The sequence below is a fragment of the Schistocerca americana genome, chromosome 7 (genome assembly GCF_021461395.2).
Source record: "Schistocerca americana isolate TAMUIC-IGC-003095 chromosome 7, iqSchAmer2.1, whole genome shotgun sequence".
NCBI classification, from domain to species: domain Eukaryota; kingdom Metazoa; phylum Arthropoda; class Insecta; order Orthoptera; family Acrididae; genus Schistocerca; species Schistocerca americana.
Window position 1 is genome coordinate 102,609,196 of NC_060125.1, and position 19,623 is coordinate 102,628,818.

The window sequence follows — 19,623 nt, forward strand, 5'->3', positions numbered from 1 at the left end:
TTATCAAAGTCGGAAAGGTGATGGTACGCATTTCTCCTCCTTACACGAGGCATCACAACAACATTTCACCAGGCAACGCAGGTCAACTGCTGTTTGTGTATGAGAAATCCGTTGGAAACTTCTCATGTCAGCACGTTGTAGGTGTCGGCACCGGCGCCAACCTTGTGTGAATGCTCTGAAAAGCTAATCATTTGCATATCACAGCATCTTCTTCCTGTCGGTTAAATTTCGCGTCTGTAGCACGTCATCTTCGTGTGTAGCAATTTTAATGGCCAGTAGTGTATAGGGCATCTACTTCATCTTTTGTTTATTTTAGTGAAACCGTTCTGGAGATACAGGATGATTATAATTAAAGTTAAACTTTCAAACCGCTGTAGAAATAACGTCACTTCTCAGAATGATGTCAAATTGCAATAGAATATTATGGGAGGAGTGGGAAAACGCGTGGCAGAAGAAAAATATGTAGTTGCAAAATGTAGCAATAGATGGCGCTGCAAGCAGTGGTCGACTACATCATACAACAATGCTTAAGTTGTACGTTTGACGTTAACAAAACTGTACTACTCAGTATGCAGGGGTGTACAGGTGTGATACTGTTAGATACGTAAGCCCATCCACCACGGCAAGGTCATATCACATCGGATGAGGAAAATCGATTTTTAATTGTCCTGAGGCCAAAATCGCATAAAAAGCACCAATCACATCGGTTTTTAATTGTTCTGAGGCTAAAAACCGTATAAAAAGCATCAATCACATCGGTTTTTAATTGTCCTGAAGCCAAAAAAAAAAACATGAAAAGCATCAATCAAAATCAAATCGGATTATTAATTTCCGTGTCACTGGCGCAAAACATGAACTATATGCTGTCCACCGTTTTCTGTAACAAGTTGAAATCGAGAAACAGCATATTCCACAACTGATCGAAGTGTTTCCGGAGTCACGTTCAGAATGTGTTGCGTAATGCCTTCAGTGCAGCTAAGTTTGCAATCGGAACACTGAACACAACACTTTTCAGACAGCCCCGCAGCCAGATGTCATACAGTTTATGATCAGGTGATCGGGAGGGCCAGGCTGTAGGGAAATGGCGGCTGATAATTCTAGCACTTCCGAAATGGCGCTTCAGCAGCTGCGTAACTATATTTGCAATGTGCGGAGGTGAGCCACCTTGCATAATATTATTCCACTCACATATCCACGATGTTGGAGAGCTGGAATGACGTGGTTGCGCAAACGACACTCATAGCGCTTACCAGTGGCAGTACTATTAGCAGAATATGGAATCGGTGGGTTCAGGAGGGTAATACGGAACGCCGTGCTGGATCCCAACGGCCTCGTATCACTAACAGTCGAGATGATAGGCATCTTATCCGCATGGCTGTAACGTATCGTGCAGCCCCGTTTCGATCCCTGAGTCAGCAGATGGGGACGTTTGCAAGACAACAACCATCTGCACGAACAGTTCGACGACGCTTGCAGCAGCATGGACTATCAGCTCGGAGATCCTTGACCCTGCATCACAGACAGGAGCGCCTGCGATGGTGTACTCAATGACGAACCTGGGTGCACGAATGGCAAAACGTGATTTCTTCGGTTGAATCCAGGTTCTGTTTACAGAATCATGATGGTCGCATCCGTGTTTGGTGACACATTGGAAGCGTGTATTCGTCATCGCCATGCTGATTGTATGGGGTGCCATTGGTTACACGTCTCGGTCACCTCTCTTCGCATTGACGGCACTTTGAACAGTGGACGTTACATTTCAGATGTGTTACGACCCGTGGCTCTACCCTTACTACGGCCAAAGGTTGCTGTTCTGGGTACTGATTTCTCAGGCTCTATGCACCCAAATTGCGTTAAAATGTAATCACATGCCAGTTCTAGTATAATATATTTGTCCAATGAATACCCGTTTATCATCTGCATTTCTTCTTGGTGTAGCAATTTTAATGGCCAGTACTGTATTATATAAAGTGATTGCTATAAATAGCATTATCTCAGTCTGTGATAAAAATATATATAAAAGAGATAACCAGTCATAATCCACTGTGAAAACATCGATAGCCATAGGTGCGTGGGATGGTGGTGCTGGCGGTCTGGGTTATCGCAAACTCCGAGATTGTATGACAGGAAAGATGGTGGTTAGGCAACGCTAATGGTTCTCATGGAGGCGACGTGGTTATGTCGATGTGCGCCGTCCAGCAGAAGAGGATCTGAGAGTTACAACATCGGCTGGATGTCGAATTGTATTGGCATGCAGGTCGACATGTAGAAATGCATGCAAGCGATTGCGTATTGCTCTTAGATCTAAGAGCTATACGCTGTCTCGCCACGACAACCCTCTGTTCACTAATCCCTGTATCCGTTTTGCTGCCAGCTCATCATTATTTGTTGCTAAAAGGTCAAATGTGTTTTCGTAACAGTTTAATATTCGAGTGGGCTCGTGAACTAACTGCTCGAAATAATTTTCAGAGAATGCGTTCAGCGCAATTTCGGATGATATTTTACGCTTGCTTCCGGATTTAAACATGTATTTTCGAGGGTAAATTGAAGTCACCACCAGGTATAATTATATGAGTCGGGTACATGTTTGACATGACTCAGGTCTTCTTTGAACCTTTCAGCAATCATGGAACATATTTTGTGTTCAGACATAATGACCTTCCTAGACTCTGAGAAGCTCATCTGCAGAAACCAGCACGGTTTTAGGAAACAGCGGTCATGAGAGACACTGCTGGCTCTCTTTGTGCGTGATATACAACAGGCTCTGGATACCTGCCCCCAGCTTGATGCCATATTTCTCGACTTTCAAAAGGCGTTCGGCTCAGTTCCGCACTGTCGCTTGCTACAAAACGTGCGCGCTTACGATCTATCCGATGACATATGCGGTTCGATAGAAGGTTTTCTAACAGACGGAGAGCAGTATGTCGTCCTGAAGGGAGTGACTTCAACAGAAACAAGAGTAACTTCAGGTGTGCCCCAGGGCAGCGTCATAGGTCCACTGCTTTTTACGATTTATATAAACAATCTGGTTGATGGTATTGACAACGGCCTTAGACTGTTTGCCAGTGATGCTGTAGTCATGATGCTGTAGTCTACAGGAAAGTAGTATCACACTGCGGATAACAAGGCGAAAATCCCCATTAATGTACGAGTACAAAATAAATGCCCAGTCTTTGGAAGCGGTAACGTCCGTCAAGTATCTGAGTGTGACTATTCGAAATGATGTCAAATGGAATGATCAGATTATACAAGTAACGGGTAAGGCGAACTCTAGATTGTGGTTTATTGGTAGAAACGTGAAGCGATGCCATCCTTCAACGAAGGAAATAGCTTACAATACGTTGGTTCGTCCAGTCTTGGAGGATTGTTCGTCTGTGTGGGACCCAAATCAGTTGGGTCTGATTCAAGAGATTGAGAAGGTCCAAAGAAGAGCGGCAAGATTCGTGACTGGTAGATTTAGCCATCACGAGAGCGTTACAAATCTCATAGAATGTTTGAAGTGGGACACTCTTGCAGATAGACGGCGAGCTAAACAGAAGGGGCTGTTCACTAAATTTCGAAATCCGATCTTCACCGTGGATGTAGAGCATATATTATTACCACCAACTTTCAAATCTGGCAATGACCACCATTCAAAGATAAGGGAAATTCGAGCCTGTACTGAGGCGTTTAGACAGTCGTTTTTCCCTCGCGCGATCCGCGAGTGGAGCAGAGGGAGGGGGGGGGGGGGGGGGAATATGACTTTAGCGCGAATTGTGCCCTCCGCCACACACCGCTTGGTGGCTAGCTGAGTATATATGTAGATGTAGATGTATCATCTGAGTTGGGTGGTCTGTAAATGGTTCCAATTGTTATTTTATTCCGGTTGCCAAGAAAGACCTCTATCCATACTAACACAAAGGAACCATCTACTTCAACATCGCTTCAAGATAAAATACTTCTAACTGGAACAAACGCGCCACAGCCATCTGTGTTTAGCCCATTCTTTCTGAACACCGATAAGTCTTTTACAAAAATTTCGGCTGAGCTTGTCTCCCGCGTTAGCCAGCTTTCAGTGCCTGTAACGATTTGGGCATCAGTGCTTTTTATTAGCGCTTGAAGCTCTAGTACATCCCCTACACTGTTATGCCGATGTTTTCTGGATCTACGTTCTTATTGTGTTCGGCTTGCACCCTTTGAGACTGAAGCTCATTTTGTATTTCACCGAGACCGTCGGCCTAAAAAAATGCCAAGTCCACGCCACACAGCCCCTGCTACCCGTGTAGCCGCCTCCTGGGTCTAATGGACCCCCGACCTATTTACCGGAACCCGGAACCTAACCACTCTATTAGTGCAAGTCGAGGAATCTGCAGCCTACACGGTTGCGCACCCGTCTGAGCCACTGATTCAGACCCTCCATTAGGCTCTGTACCAGAGGTCCAATCGGTCCTGTAGACTATGCAGCAAATGGTGAGCTCTGCTTTCATATGGCAAGCAAGACTGGTAGCCTTTACCACTTCTGATAGCCGCTCCAGTCCAAAGCAACACACATCATTGCTACCGATGTGAGCCACCACATGCAGTTGCCTACATACTGTGCTCTTCATGGCATCCGGAAAGACCCGTTACACATGTGGAATGACGCCGTCCAGTATGCACGGAATGCACACTGGCTCTCTTTCCCTCCTGGCAGCGATGTCCCTAAGGGGCCGCATAACACGATTAACATTTGAGCTTCCAACTACCAATAATCCCACAGTCCTATCAGTTTGCAGATGAAAACTATGCAAAATAATGTTATGAAACTATTATCATAGACCCAGCAGCTGGAATAGTATATGTCATAGTCTGTATACCAATGATGCCAACCAATTTACCCACTAATTTCTAGCGACAAGTTCTCAGTCAAGGTTTTTCTCGCAATAATATTAAAGAAGGCCCTAAAAAATCACTCTGTCGTCAGGCCGCAAGTGTCCCATAGGGGTCATCCGACCGCCGTGTCATCCTCGGCTGAAGATGCGGATAGGAGGGGCGTGTGGTCAGCATACCGCTCTCCCGGTCGTTATGATGGTTTTCTTCGACCGGAGCCGCTACTATTCGCGTCACGAGGCTGAGTTCACTCCGAGAAATGGCAACAACGCATAGTGGCCCGGATGGTCACCCACCCAAGTGCCGGCCACGCCCGACAGCGCTTAACTTCTGACGGGAACCGGTGTATCCACTGCGCAAGGCCGTTGCCAAAGAAGGCCTTAGGTAGGATAGATTTGGAAGAGGAGACGCACAGACATGGGAAGGGACGGGGGGGGGGGAGGGAGGAAAATGACATACAGAGAGGGAAGGAGGAAATAGGGAGAGTGAGAGAGAGAGAGAGGGAAATGGGGAAGAGGAGATGGACAGAGAGAGAGAAAGAGACTAGATGGACAAAGAGAAGGGGGGGGGGGGGGGGGAGCAGATTTATAGAGTGGAGAAGGAGATAAGGATGAATATCCAATTACCGTAGATGTTTAGCAATTGCCGAGCATTGCCAGATTGGGTAGTTTTGTCTAATTTAGCTGCAGCTTTACACATGTTGTTGTTGTTGTAGTCTGTTGGTTTGATGCAGCTCTCCATGCTACTCTATCCTGTGCAAGCGTCTTCATCTCCCACTACCTGCTGTAGCCTACATCCTTCCTTAGTGTATTCATCTTTTGGTCTCCCTCTACCATTTTTACCCCCACGCTGCCTTCCAATACTAAATTGGTGATCCCTCGATGTCTCAGAACATGTCCTACCAACCGATCCCTTCTTCTAGTCAAGTTGTACCACAAGGTCCTCTTCTCCCCAATTCTGTTCAATATTTCCTCATTAGTTATGTGATCTACCCATCTAATCTTCTGCATTCTTCTGTAGTATCACATTTCGAAAGCTTCTATTCTCTTCTTGTCCAAACTATTTATCGTCCACGTTTCACTTCCATACATGGCTACACTCCATACAAATACTTTCAGAAACGACTTCCTGACACTCAAATCTATACTCGATGTTAACAAATTTCTCTTCTTCAGAAACGCTTTCCTTGCCATTGCCAGTCTACATTTTATATCTTCTCTACTTCTACCATCATCAATTATTTTTCTCCCCAAATAGCAAAACTCCTTTACTACTTTAAGTGTCTCATTTCCTAATCAAATTCCCTCAGCATCACCCGACTTAATTCGACTACATTCCATTATCCTCGTTATGCTTTTGCCGATGTTCATCTTATATCCTCCTTTCAAGACACTGTCCATTTCGTTCAACTGCTCTTCCAAGTACTTTGCTGTCTCTAAGAGAATTACAATGTCATCGGCGAACCTCAAAGTTTTTATTTCTTCTCCGCGGATTTTAATACCTACTCCGAATTTTTATTTTGTTTCGTTTACTGCTTGCTCAATATACAGATTGAATAACATCGGGGAGAGGCTACAAACCTGTCTCACTCCCTTCCCAACCACTGCTTCCCTTTCGTGCCCGTCGACTCTTATAATTGCCATCTGGTTTCTGTACAAATTGTAAATAGCCTTTCGCTCCCTGTATTTTATCCCTGCCACCTTTAGAATTTGAAAGAGAGCATTCCAGTCCAAATTGTCAAAAGCTTTCTCTAAGTTTACAAATGCTAGAAACGTAGGTTTGACTTTCCTTAATCTTTCTTCTTAGATAAGTCGTAAGGTCAGTATTGCCTCACGTGCTCCAATATTTCTACGGAATCCAAACTGATCTTCCCCGAGGTCGACTTCTACCAGTTTTTTTTCCATTCGTCTGTAAAGAATTCGTGATAGCATTTTGCAGCCATGGCTTATTAAACTGATAGTTCGGTAATTTTCACATCTGTCAACACCTGCTTTCTTTGGGAAAATCCAAACATCCTCTACACTGTGCTTTCCGCGTCTCTGTCACATTGGGATGCGGCAAGAATCCAGTCCTTTGGTATTAGTTTGACTCTACAGTGGAATCTAGAATGAGGTTTTCACTCTACAGCGGAGTGTGCGCTGATATGAAACTTCGTGGCAGATTAAAACTGTGTGCCAGACCGAGACTCGAACTCGGGACCTTTGGCTTTCGCGGGCAAGTGCTCTACCAACTGAGCTACCCAAGCACGCCTCACGGCCCGTCCTCACAGCTTTACTTCTGCCAGTACCTCCTGCAGCAGAGCTTGTGTTAAGTTTTGAAGGTAGGAGACAAGGTAGAGCATTCGCCCGCGAAAGGCAAAGGTCCCGAGTTCGAGTCTCGGTCCGGCACACAGTTCTAATCTGCCAGGAAATTTCTACAGTGGAGTGTTTGCTGATCTGAAACTTCTGGGAAGGTTAAAGCTGAATGCCAGACCCAGACTCACAGCTGAGAGCTTCATCATTCACCGATAACAGCTCTGCGGATTGAGCTTTCCAGGCGCAACTCTCAATCTACCCTCAGAGTTTTACTTCCGCGCCGACCAGAGTGGCCGAGCGGTTCTAGGCGCTACAGTCTGGACCGCTACGGTCGCAGGTTCGAATCCAGCCTCGGGCATGGATGTGTGTGATGTCCTTAGGTTAGTTAGGTTTAAGTCGTTCTAAGTTCTATGGGACTGATGACCTTAGAAGTTAAGTCCCATAGTGCTCAGAGCCATTTCAACCATTTTTACTTCCGCCGGTACTTTTCTTCTATCTCCGGAACTCCTTCGGTTGCCATTTTCCGTTGTCATTTACCGGTGGTGTTCACACCAGAGTAGTCTCGTACATTTTGTAGACAGCCGATGAGGCTTGTGTGAGCACCGTGTGAGAGCGCCTGCTTGCCCTGTGTCGCAGCATGGGCGCCACCTGCCCGGCGGGTTACAACCCGGCCGACTTCTTCCTGCACCTGCTGGCCGTCGTGCCCGAGAAGGAGGCGGAGTGCCGCGGCACCATCGAGCTGCTCTGCGACAACTTCCAGCGGTCGCCCGGCGCCAAGGTGGCGGTCTGCAACGGCCAGGTGAGGGCTGCCGCGGCGCAAGCGCAAATTACTTTACTCATAAGTTTGCGCTACAAGATATTACTCGCCCATCAATTTGCCCTTGGTACAGCTCGCACAAAACACACTACTGGCCATTAAAATTACTACTCCACGAAGATAACGTGCTACAGACGTGAAATTTCGCTGACAGCAAGAAGATGCTGTGATATGCAAATGATTAGCTTTTCAGAGCATTCGCACAAGTTTGGCGCAGGTGGCGACACCTACAACGTGCTGACGTGAGGAAAGTTTCCAACCGATTTCTCATACACAAACGGCAGTTGACCGGCATTGCCTTGTGAAACGTTGTTGTGATGCCTCGTGTAAGGAGTAGAAATGCGTACCATCACCTTTCCGACTTTGATAAAGGTCGCATTGTAGCCTATCGCGATTGCCCTTTATCGTATCGCGACATTGCTGCTCGCGTTGGTCGAGATTCAATCACTGTTAACAGAATATAGAATCGGTGGGTTCAGGAGGGTAATATGGAACGCTGTGCTGGATCCCAACGGCCTCGTATCACTAGCAATCGAGATGACAGGCATCTTATCCGCATGGCTGTAACGGATCGTGCAGCCACGACTCGATCCCTGACTCAGCAGATGGGGACGTTTGCAAGACAACAACCATCTGCACGAACAGTTCGACGACGCTTGCAGCAGCATGGACTACCAGCTCGGAGATCCTTGACGCTGCATCACAGACAGGAGCGCCTGCGATGGTGTACTCAATGACGAACCTGTGTGCACGAATGGCAAAACGTGATTTCTTCGGATGAATCCAGGTTCTGTTTATAGCATCATGATGGTCGCATCCGTGTTTGGCATCATCACGGTGAACGCACATTGGAAGCGTGTATTCGTCATCGCCATACTGGCGTATAACCCGGCGTGATGGTATGGGGTGCTTTGGTTACACGTCTCGGTCACCTCTTGTTCGCATTGACGGCACTTTGAACAGTGGACGTTACATATCAGATGTGTTACGACCCGTGGCTCTACATTCGATCCCTGTGAAAGCCTACATTTCAGCATGATAATGCACTATCGCATGTTGCCAGTCCTGTACGGCCCTTTCTGGATACAGAAAGTGTTCGACTGCTGCCTTATCCAGCACATTCCCCAGATCTCTCACGAAATGAAAACTTCTAGTCAATGGTGGCCGAGCAAGTGCCTCGTCACAATACGCCAGTCACTACTCTTGATGAACTGTGGTATCGTGTTGAAGCTGCACGGGCAGCTGTACCTGTACACGCCATCCAAGCTGTGTTTGACTCATTGCCCAGGCGTATCAAGGCCGTTATTACGGCCAGAGGTGGTTGTTCTGGGTACTTATTTCTCAGGATCTATGCACCCAAATTGCGTGAAAATGTAATCACATGTCACTTGTAGTATAATATATTTGTCCAATGAATACCCGTTTATCATCTGCATTTCTTCTTGGTATAGCAATTTTAATGACCAGTAGTGTAACTTGCGCAGAAACGCATTCTTGTTCTCAGCACTGGGCGAGTTATCTCTTTGGTCCGATGGGAAGGACGCCTTTGGTCTGCATTCACGTACTGCATCCACTGTGCACGAAACATTCTTCGTCTCCTTCAGCGCAACTGTACTCCGGAAACGTCGACGTGTCGAAGCTAGCAACTGTGAAATTTTTCACACGGTACTAAAGAAACTATTTGTTAAAAATAATGAATTTCTGCGCATGTTCTGGTCTCGTTCGTCAGCTTCATGGCGGACTGCCTGTTATTTCTTTAATTATTAAAGTTGCTGAGATATTTCGAAGTAATCCATCAGCTGAAATAAAAACAGATTGCAACGGAAAATGAGATTGCAACGGAAAATGAGATTCACTATATACGTTTGGTGCATGTTAGATCATACACGCTATGTATGAAATGCAGCTAACATATTGAATTTTTCTTTAACTTCGGGAGATATATACATCTATCCGCAATTAGTCTTTTCCACTCACCTGGGCAAATGATACAGGAAAAGTGAAACATTTATAACGTCAACTGAACCTCATGAACGGTTTGAGGCAATGAAACGTGGTTTTGGCAAATGATGGCGTGCAAAGAGAAGAGTATTTTTCTACACAGTTAACATGTGAAACTTTATTATCTACTGTGATGTGCCAGTATCTACAGATTTCTTCAACGAAATAATTTAATTTTTATAGCGGCCATCGATAGCTTGGGGAAATGAGAATTACTATGGGTTTCCAACAACGTAAGTGTAGAAATCTTATGTTTACTTTACACATAAAATGTGCTTTTGATAACCTGTTGACCTCACTTGTCCTCAGTTGTTCGTTTCATAACACACTGTTTCGGGGTTGTGTCGCAATTGCAACTGCGTTGGTATGTTAGTAAAGCAAAGATGAGTACATCCCAATGTGTTTTGTCGAAAGGAGCAAATTTTAACATGATAACAAGAGAAAAATGTAAGTGTTATTGAGAACTCTCTACTGACGTGAAAAGATGTTTACAAGTCAGGTGAAAGTAGCCGGCCGTGGTGACCGACTGATTCTAGGCTCTTCTGTCCGGAACCGCGCGACTTTTACGGTCGCAGGTTCGAATCCTGCCTCGGGCATGGATGTGTGTGATGTCCGTAGGTTAGTTAGGTTTAAGTAGTTCTAAGCTCTAGGGGACTGGTGACCTCAGATGTTAAGTCCCATAGTGCTCAGAGCCATTTGAACCATTTTCAGGTGAAAGTAAGTCGCTCCTTGACTGGTAATTTTTATCATAATCCTGTAACCCAGTGCGGTTTTTGATAGTAAATGGGTGACTTATCGAATTACTGGCCGTCCTGGCATTACTTGTTAACACAATCATTTGCAGACTTTCTAGCTGTTCTTTTTGCGCCCAGCCTTCAGCTGTCGAACTACAGTTCCCCTACTATGTGGTGCCCACTTGCAGTGAAACCTCCAGCACTACATTTCTCCCCTCCCCTACCATGCCTTTTGTGCAGGTTGGGGCCACGTTATTTTCTACACATGCTACCAGGCGGTTGTGTGACTGCCCACTACTAATGTGACTTATGACATAGATGGTGTGTATGTGCCAGTCGGTTGCACAAAATCCGCGATGTAAGATCATTTTGTGTGCAAACGGGACAGAATATCAGCAAGGAGCTCTCGTGTTCAAACCTGCCCACGAACACACCGTGAATGAAGCTGCCAATCTGTTGGTGTACCAGCGTGGACGCTTCAGCGTTCTTACAAGGGCCGGTGAACAACTCACTACCATGTTACATGGTGTAAGAACAGTGGTCATAAAAATAATGCTGGTAGGGACCAATGGCAGTCGGTTTCAGACCTGAGAGAAATTCCTGCTGTCAGTTCAAAAATGGCTCTGAGCACTATGGGACTTAACTTCTGAGGTCACCGGTCCCCTAGAACTTAGAACTACTTAAACCTAACCAACCTAAGGATATCACACACATCCATGCCCGAGGCAGGATTCGAACCTGCGACAGTAGCGGTCGCGCGGTTCCGGACTGTAGCGCCTAGAACCGCTCGGCCACTCTGGCCGGCCTGCTGTCAGTGCATGAATGTCCATCTCAACTAGTTACAGAGCAAACGTTGTGAAGGGTGCTGCATGAAATGGACATTTGGTGTGGGGTACCCCGCAAAAGGCCATTGGTCAGAGTGCCACATAAAATTGTACGACTTCAGCAACATAGAAACATAGTTACAGGTGACTGGAAGCGTGCAGGGTGGTCCGATAAATTGAGATTTTGTCTTTTTTTCAAATGGTGTGAGGCGTGCACTGAGGGGAAGGAAGTGGTGTGATACTGTGGGCTGTGCTCCTCGTACAGTGGCTCTGGGTCACTCTTGGTTACAGAGAACTAGAACCAGATTATTCAAGTTAATATTTGGGTGGCAAATTGCTGCTCATTCTTCTACACTGTCCAGTCACATTAGTTTGATCTCCTACCAGATGCCTGAATGACCACCTTTTGCGTCACAGACCGCTACGCGAAGTGCATGAAGAGAGAGTGAGATTCTGGAAGGTACCAACGGAAATGTGGAGCCACGTGGACTTCAGTGCCGTTGGATGCTGTGCTAGGTTTCTCGGCTGAGGATCCATGGGGCGAACGGCCCGGTCGAGGTGGTCATCCAGGTTCTCGACTGGGCTTAAATCCAGGGAGTCTGGTGACCAGGGGCCGATACAGTAAACTTATCCTGGTGCTCTTCGAACAACACACGTACACTGTGAGCCGTGTGAGACGTTGCATTGATCTACTGGCGGAGGCCAAGGTGCCAAGGAAAAACAAACTGCGTATAGGGATCGACAGAGCACTGAAAGATGCATGCATACTTGTGTTTACCACTCTGCCTTCCAGAATGACGAGATCGCCCAGGGAATGCCTTCCAGCTGCACGTTACTGACGATTGTCGCAGGGTGTTTGCTTTCAGAGGTTTCACGCTGTGCATGACAATGCCCGTCAGTCCAATGGTGCATAAAACGTGATTCATCTGAAAGGACCACCTGTCGCCCCCTCTATGGTGGTATCGCAGTGCAAACTCCAACTTGGTCAGCATGGGTGCACAAATCAGGTGTCTGCTGTGCAGACCACACCAGAACTTTAGCTGAGCAGTCGTCTAGGAGACATGTTGGTAGTTCCTTGGTTCATCTGGGCGACCAGTTGCTCGACAGTTGACCGTCTGTTCGCCTGTATACACTACCGCGGTCTTTATTCACCCATGTCATCTACGGCCATTGGAGAGAACCATTTTTCCATGAACCATGTACTTTAACCAAGGCGGAATGCGAACCGTTTTTAACTTAGCCAGTTCGGAAATGCTTTCAGCTTTGGCCCGAAAGCCAATGAACATTTGGACGTCAGATAAGTCGCTCCATTTCCACATTACGACAACTACTGTTTTCGGCCCCTACCCGCCGCCAACATGCTTTGTACATCCTCCACTGCTAGTGCTGCCACTTGTCGTCTGAGTGGTCATTGCACGTTGCCGTCGAACATAAGAAGTGCACACATTAAAGTGACTGGACAGTGTAGATCTTCATGATGACTATGCTGCGGATGAAACTATCTGCGTACACACAGGAGCCAGCATTCCACGTTTGATGAACTGTCAGGCAACCTATTACACCTCTGCTGATTCGCTAAATCAACTGATTTTAATCCCATAGAAAATGTGTGGGTGTGTTTGGAACAGTGGATGACACGTAGCATCGCCATCCCTGCAACATGGTAGCTCTACCGTATCTGATCATCAACGATTGGCTTCCGATTGATATACCCTACTGGAAAAAAATTGTGGCCTCTGTTCCTCACCAAAATGAGGCCAGGCTATTATCAGGGCTAGTGGTGGTGTTATATGTCTCCTGGGGTGACTAAGTTTCTGTGCAGTTTGCAATAAATTAGCGTCATTGCTGTAGATCTCTTGGTGCATCTTAAGTCACACAGTGTTGTATATGAAATGCAGCTAAAATATTGATTTTTCTTTAAATTTTGGAGTAGATCTACATCTATCCACAGATCGAGTCATTTCTACTCACACGCGCAACTGATGCACGAAAACTGAAATATTTATACCATTACTCGTATCTCATGACCGGTTTGAGATAATGAAACGACTTTCTGGCAATTAGCATGCAAAGAGAAGAGTACTTTGTGTTATAGTTAATCAGGCACGTAATTACTCATCTACAGAATACATACATATCCAGGAATCACAGGCCTGCAGACCGGGCGCTGCTTCCAGAAACTGCCTCCATCTTTTGTGATTTTTGCTCGGTTCCTCCAGCTGTCTTCAGTTCTCAGGCCTGCCAGGTTCTTCACCAGATAGTGCATCCAGTGCTGCCTTCGTCGTCCTATGCGACGTCTGATGTTTGGTTTTCTGTAAAGTGCCTTCATCACCTGGTTTTCTTCTAGCGTATGAGATACAAGGCAGGCCCACTGGATTATTTTGCTCTTCTCTTCGGCTTCTTTAGGACGGTTGGTTGTTGCATCAAAAGGTAGAGTCCCTCGCTCTTTTTCCTCTTCCATTCTCTTTTATCTAAGACCGGTTTCCATATCTTTCTCATTGCTCTGCTCTCAAATAGTAATAGTTTTTCTTTTTCTCGTTTAGTCATGCTCCAGGTTTCCGAGCCATACTGATTGCTGGGCATATCACAGTGTTAAAATTCTCATCTTAATGTTCACTGATACTAAATTTGAACTAAGCGTCTCCCTGAGGGACTACATACACTTCGTTCCCACTGCTCTTCTCTCCTCGATGTCCATTTCTATCCAGTCACCACTGGTAAACCAAGATTACGAGTATTTGAACCGTTGAACAACTTGAGCGTTAAGCCTTACATCTCAAGAAATTGTCACTGCTCTTGTCCTCTTCTCAATTGCATGATCTCTGTTTTGTCTAGATTCACCTTTAGTTGCACCTCCTGTGCGTAGCTGATGTTTTTCTGGAACTTTTCTTTCGACCCATGACGTGATTCAGTTACTGGGATTACATCATCTATATAAGCGAGAACTGTAATTGTCACCAATTTGTACAGCCCACTCCTACTGCCTAAATTCCCTTATTACTTTCTCTATCGGTATGAAGACATTGAAGAGAACACATGAGAGAGCATTCTCTTGTCTGAGACAAGTCTCAATCTCGAGTGTTTCTGATGTGATCCCTCCGAAATGCACTGCTGCTCTTGACCCATCCACACATTTTCACCGTCTTCACTAGCTTTCAGGGATGTTGTATAGGCTTTTCCTGTGGATCCTGACGTCTTCACGTCGATGTGTGATGTAGATTTGTTATTGTCGTTCTTGTGGTCTTCAGTCCTGAGACTGGTTTGATACAGCTCTCCATGCTACACTATTTTGTGGAAGCTTCTTCATCTCCCAGTACTTACTGCAACCTACATCCTTCTGAATCTGCTTAGTGTATTCATCTCTTGGTCTCTCTCAGAGACTTTCACCCTCCACGCTGCATCCAATGCTAAATTTGTGATCCCTTGATGCCTGAGAACATGTCCTACCAACCGGTCCCTTCTTCTTGTCAAGTTGTGCCACAAACTCCTCTTCTCCCCAATTCCATTCAATACCTCCTCATTAGTTATGTGATCTACCCATCTAATCTTCAGCATTCTTCTGTAGCACAACATTTCGAAAGCTTCTTTTCTCTTCTTGTCCAAACTATTTATCGTCCATGTTTCACTTCCATACATGGCTACACTCCATACAAATACTTTCATATACGACTTCCTGACACTTAAATCTCTACTCGAAGTTAACAAATTTATCTTCTTCAGAAACGCTTTCCTTGCCATTGCCAGTCTACATTTTATGTCCTCTCTACTTCGACCATGACTATTAAATTTTCGTCCTTTACTATCTGAATAATTTCTTTTACATTATCATACATTTCATCAATTTCTTCATCATCTACAGAGCTAGTTGGCATATAAACATGTGCTACTGTAGTAGACGTGGGCTTCGTGTCTATCTTAGCCACAATAATGCGTTCATTATGCTGTTTGTAGTAGCTTACCCGCAATCCTATTTTTTATTCATTATTAAACCTGCTCCTGCATTACCCCTATTTGATTTTGTATTTATAACCCTGTATTCACCTTGTTCCTCCTGCCAACGAACTTCACTAATTCCCACTATATCTAACTTCAACCTATCCATTTCCCTTTTTAAATTTTCTAACCTACCTGCCCGATTAAGGGATCTGACACTGCACGCTCCGATCCGTAGAACGCCAGTTTTCCTTCTCCTGATAACCACGTCCTGTTTAGTAGTCCCCGCCCGGAGATCCGAGTGGGGGACTATTTTACTTCCTGAATATTTTACCCAAGAGGACGCCGTCATCATTTAACCTTACAGTAAATCTGCATGCCCTCGGGAAAAATTGCGGCCGTTCGAAGTACCAGCACAGCAAGGCCGTTTTGGTTAGTGTTACAAGGCCAGATCAGGCAATCATCCAGACTGTTGCCCCTGCAACTACTGAAAAGGCTGCTGCCCCTCTTCAGGAACCACACGTTTGTCTGTCCTCTCAACAGATACCCCTCCCTTGTGGTTGCGCCTACGATACGTCCATCTGTATCGCTGAGGCAAGCAAGCCTCCCCACCAACGGCAAGGTCCATGGTTCAGGATTTGTAATTATGTATCTGAATTACAGGTGGTTGACCAAGAACTGTGCACGTTGTTTCCTTACGGTTGTCTTCCAGCGCGCCAACGGCGACTCTGACGACGAGCAGGTGGTGGCGCTGGTGGCGGCAGGTCGGAGCTCCTCGCCTTACAAGACGGGCTGGTGCGGCCAGATGCGTGCTGTGCTCTGGAGGTCCTGGCTCAGCGTCGTCAAGGAGCCCGTGCTCATCAAGATGCGCATGCTGCAGACCATGGTACGTTGAGGACGACACCTTTCATAGCATTCTGAGTGTCAGCATATAGGTCGAGGTGAAATCTGCACTACTAGCCATTAAAATTGCAACAACAGGAGGGGTTGCAGATAACAAAATTTTACTTATTGTGCGTATAAGTACAACAGGAACTATAGTTCATAAATTTGTACGCGATTTGTACACAGAGTGCGACAGTCAGTACATAGAGCTGCTAACTTCGGCAGCAAGGTTTTAACCCAACCGAGCATTGGTCTGAGATTGGATGACAAATGGTGCATGAAATATGCGCCAGAGTTCATCAGTCGCAGTGAGTGGTGGCGTCTCTAGGTAACCCATGACCAGATATTGTCAGTGGTTGAGATATCTGCAGAATGTGGTGGTGAGGGCAGCAGTCGAACAACCTCTGTATCGAGATAGGTCAGGACACCACAATCAACATTCGCTCTTGTTTTATTTTGTGAAAAGACTGAGTCATGGAGCTCCGAAGATAGGGCATAGCCAATGGCCTTAAGGCATAAACCAGAAGTGATCGTGTTGTGTACCCAGTAGCTACGGTCGCAGGTTGTGTAATGTCCTTAGGTTAGTTAGGTTTAAGTAGTTCTAAGTTCGAGGGGACTGATGACCTCAGAAGTTAAGTCCCATAGTGCTCAGAGCCATTTTTATGTGCCCAGTAGCATTCTATAGCACCATGACATGTGCTGGGTACTTGAGGATGATGAATGGACATGGCGGTGTTTGTTCTCCTCGGTGTTGTGCGTAGAAGTGTTGTATGTAGAACCAGAAATCGTCTGAAAAGACGACGTTGGTGCCATTCGTGTGCCAGTGTTGTTGTTGGGGACACCTCTCTCTGCTGTCGCGTCAAGCGAAGCTGCAACAATGGTCACTTACTGACTCTCCGTGGTGCTCCAGAAGTAGCCGCAGTGTCGTCTAAGATACTTGTCTTCCTACAAGCAAGCGTATTTCCTGAATCAAGGTAGATGACGTAGTTGTACATTCCTGCAAGCCAGACCATACAATATGTTATTCCTCTCGGGCACTAGTCGTGTAAGATGCCTGAGATCCTGCAGGCCGCTGACAATCGCCATCTTGATCCCATCAATACCATATTTACATTGCAGTCATGCGATTTCGGCTAACACGAGTGCAAAGTATACTTTCTACACCAGTGAACCACGAGTCCATTAATCAATTGTCCTCGATGGTGAGTGTTCATCGGGGGTGAGGGTATCATCTGGAGAGCCTCAAGGAAGTGTGGTAGGTCCGCTGTTGTTTTCTATCTACATAAATGATCTTTTGGATAGGGTGGATAGCAATGTGCCGCTGTTTGCTGATGATGCTGTGGTGTACGGGAATGTGTTGTCGTTGAGTGACTGTAGGAGGATACAAGATGACTTAGACAGGATTTGTGATTGGTGTAAAGAATGGCAGCTAACTCTAAATATAGATAAATGTAAATTAATGCAGATGAATAGGAAAAAGAATCCCGTAATGTTTGAATACTCCATTAGTAGTGTAGCGCTTGACACAGTCACGTCGATTAAATATTTGGGCGTAACAGTAATGGCAGTTGTGGGGAAGGCGGATAGTCGTCTTCGGTTCATTGGTAGAATTTTGGGAAGATGTGGTTCATCTGTAAAGGAGACCGCTTATAAAACACCAATACGACCTATTCTTGAGTGCTGCTCGAGCGTTTGGGATTCCTATCAGATCGGATTGAGGAAGAACATAGAAGCAATTCAGAGGCGGGCTGCTAGATTTGTTCCTGGTAGGTTTGATCATCACGCGAGTGTTACGGAAATGCTTCAGGAACTCGGGTGGGAGTCTCTGGAGGAAAGGAGGCGTTCTTTTCGTGAATCGCTACTCAGGAAATTTACAGAACCAGCATTTGAGGCTGACTGCAGTACAATTTTACTGCCGCCAACTTACATTACACGGAAAGACTACAAAGATAAGAGAGATTAGGGATCATACAGAGGCATATAGGCAGTCATTTTCCCCTAGGTCTGTTTAGGAGTGGAACAGGGAGAGAAGATGCTAGTTGTGGCACGAGGAACCCTCCGCCACGCACCGTATGGTGGATTGCGGAGTGTGTATGTAGATGAAGATGATACGTTCACAGACAATTCAGATAATCTTCAAAATAGCAATTAATGCTTTCTGTATGATCTATAGACTGGGAGGTGGGTGCCATGTACAGAAGAAGAATAGTCCACCGAGTGTTATTCGTAGAAAATGATCAACTCTAAGCACATCATTTCTGGTGTCATAACTAACTGCGAGTACCTGCTCTGAGCTGCAAAACTGTAAGTGAAACAATATACTGCTTTAGTTATATCTGCATAAAACGATTTCCTGAGCGCGCTGAGTCAGGATCGTGTCTGCCGGTACATTTGTTTTACTCATGCCTTCTCGAGGAAGATGTTAATGATGGAGTAGCGTTATCCTTCCGCACTATGGTCTCGGTAGACTTCTCACTTCACCAATATGTTACAGTAGGACTGCCCAGGATACTGGACAGCTATCATCTTACCATTCATTAGTGATGAGGGGTGCCTGACATCTGTAGGCCCTACATGACACTGCCCCGAGACATGATTGACCCTCCTCCGTTCACCAACATTTAATTGTATGCCTGAAATGTTGATCAGGTGCCTCAACACTCTTGTACGGCGATCATCAAAGCACAAAGAAATTGTGATGCTTCAGTTTCTCCCAGCGTAATTTATGACGAAATAATTCATGCAGGAATGGTCAGATGAAAGTGTAAAACGGTCACAATATTTGGAAAGTGATCATGTTGCCGTCGTTAGGTACTTTGACGAACTGATTGCCTGGCAGCTGGCGCAGTGCTTAAATATCAACCCCTTTCCCATCCTCGCTACAACCTGGCACTCTGTAGGCAGTACGAGTCCCAGCACCGAACACACACCCGAACCCAGGCGTGGACCACATACAGAACGCCAAATCGGGGTGGAGGAAGGGTGGAGATATTAACCCTGCACCATCTCCTAGGCGATTAGTTCGTCAACGGAGCTGATGATGGCAAGGTGATCGCTTGCCCAAACATTGTGCCCGTTGGACACTTGACATCTGGCCATTCACTGTCCACCTATTTCGTCACACACTGAAATTCTTCACAGTGGAGAGATCTATACGTCATTGGTCCAGAACAAATGCCTTGCCTAATTTATTTGTTTACCACAGTGTTGAGGAACGCTTATATGTCAGAGTTACAATATGGAGATGGTCGCTTACTGTCTCCCAGTTCCTACCAGAAAAGCAATGC

General features: G+C 45.8%; 1 protein-coding gene across 1 annotated transcript in view; it reads left to right on the forward strand.

Annotated features, from left to right (window-relative positions):
* LOC124622379 (protein white-like) overlaps positions 1-19,623 on the forward strand; it is a 247,111-nt gene that overhangs the window by 138,758 nt on the left and 88,730 nt on the right. The window contains exons 7-8 of the mRNA XM_047148067.1: positions 7,779-7,941; positions 16,164-16,337. Of these exons, the coding sequence (XP_047004023.1) occupies positions 7,779-7,941; positions 16,164-16,337 (337 nt within the window). The remainder of the gene's footprint in view (positions 1-7,778; positions 7,942-16,163; positions 16,338-19,623) is intronic.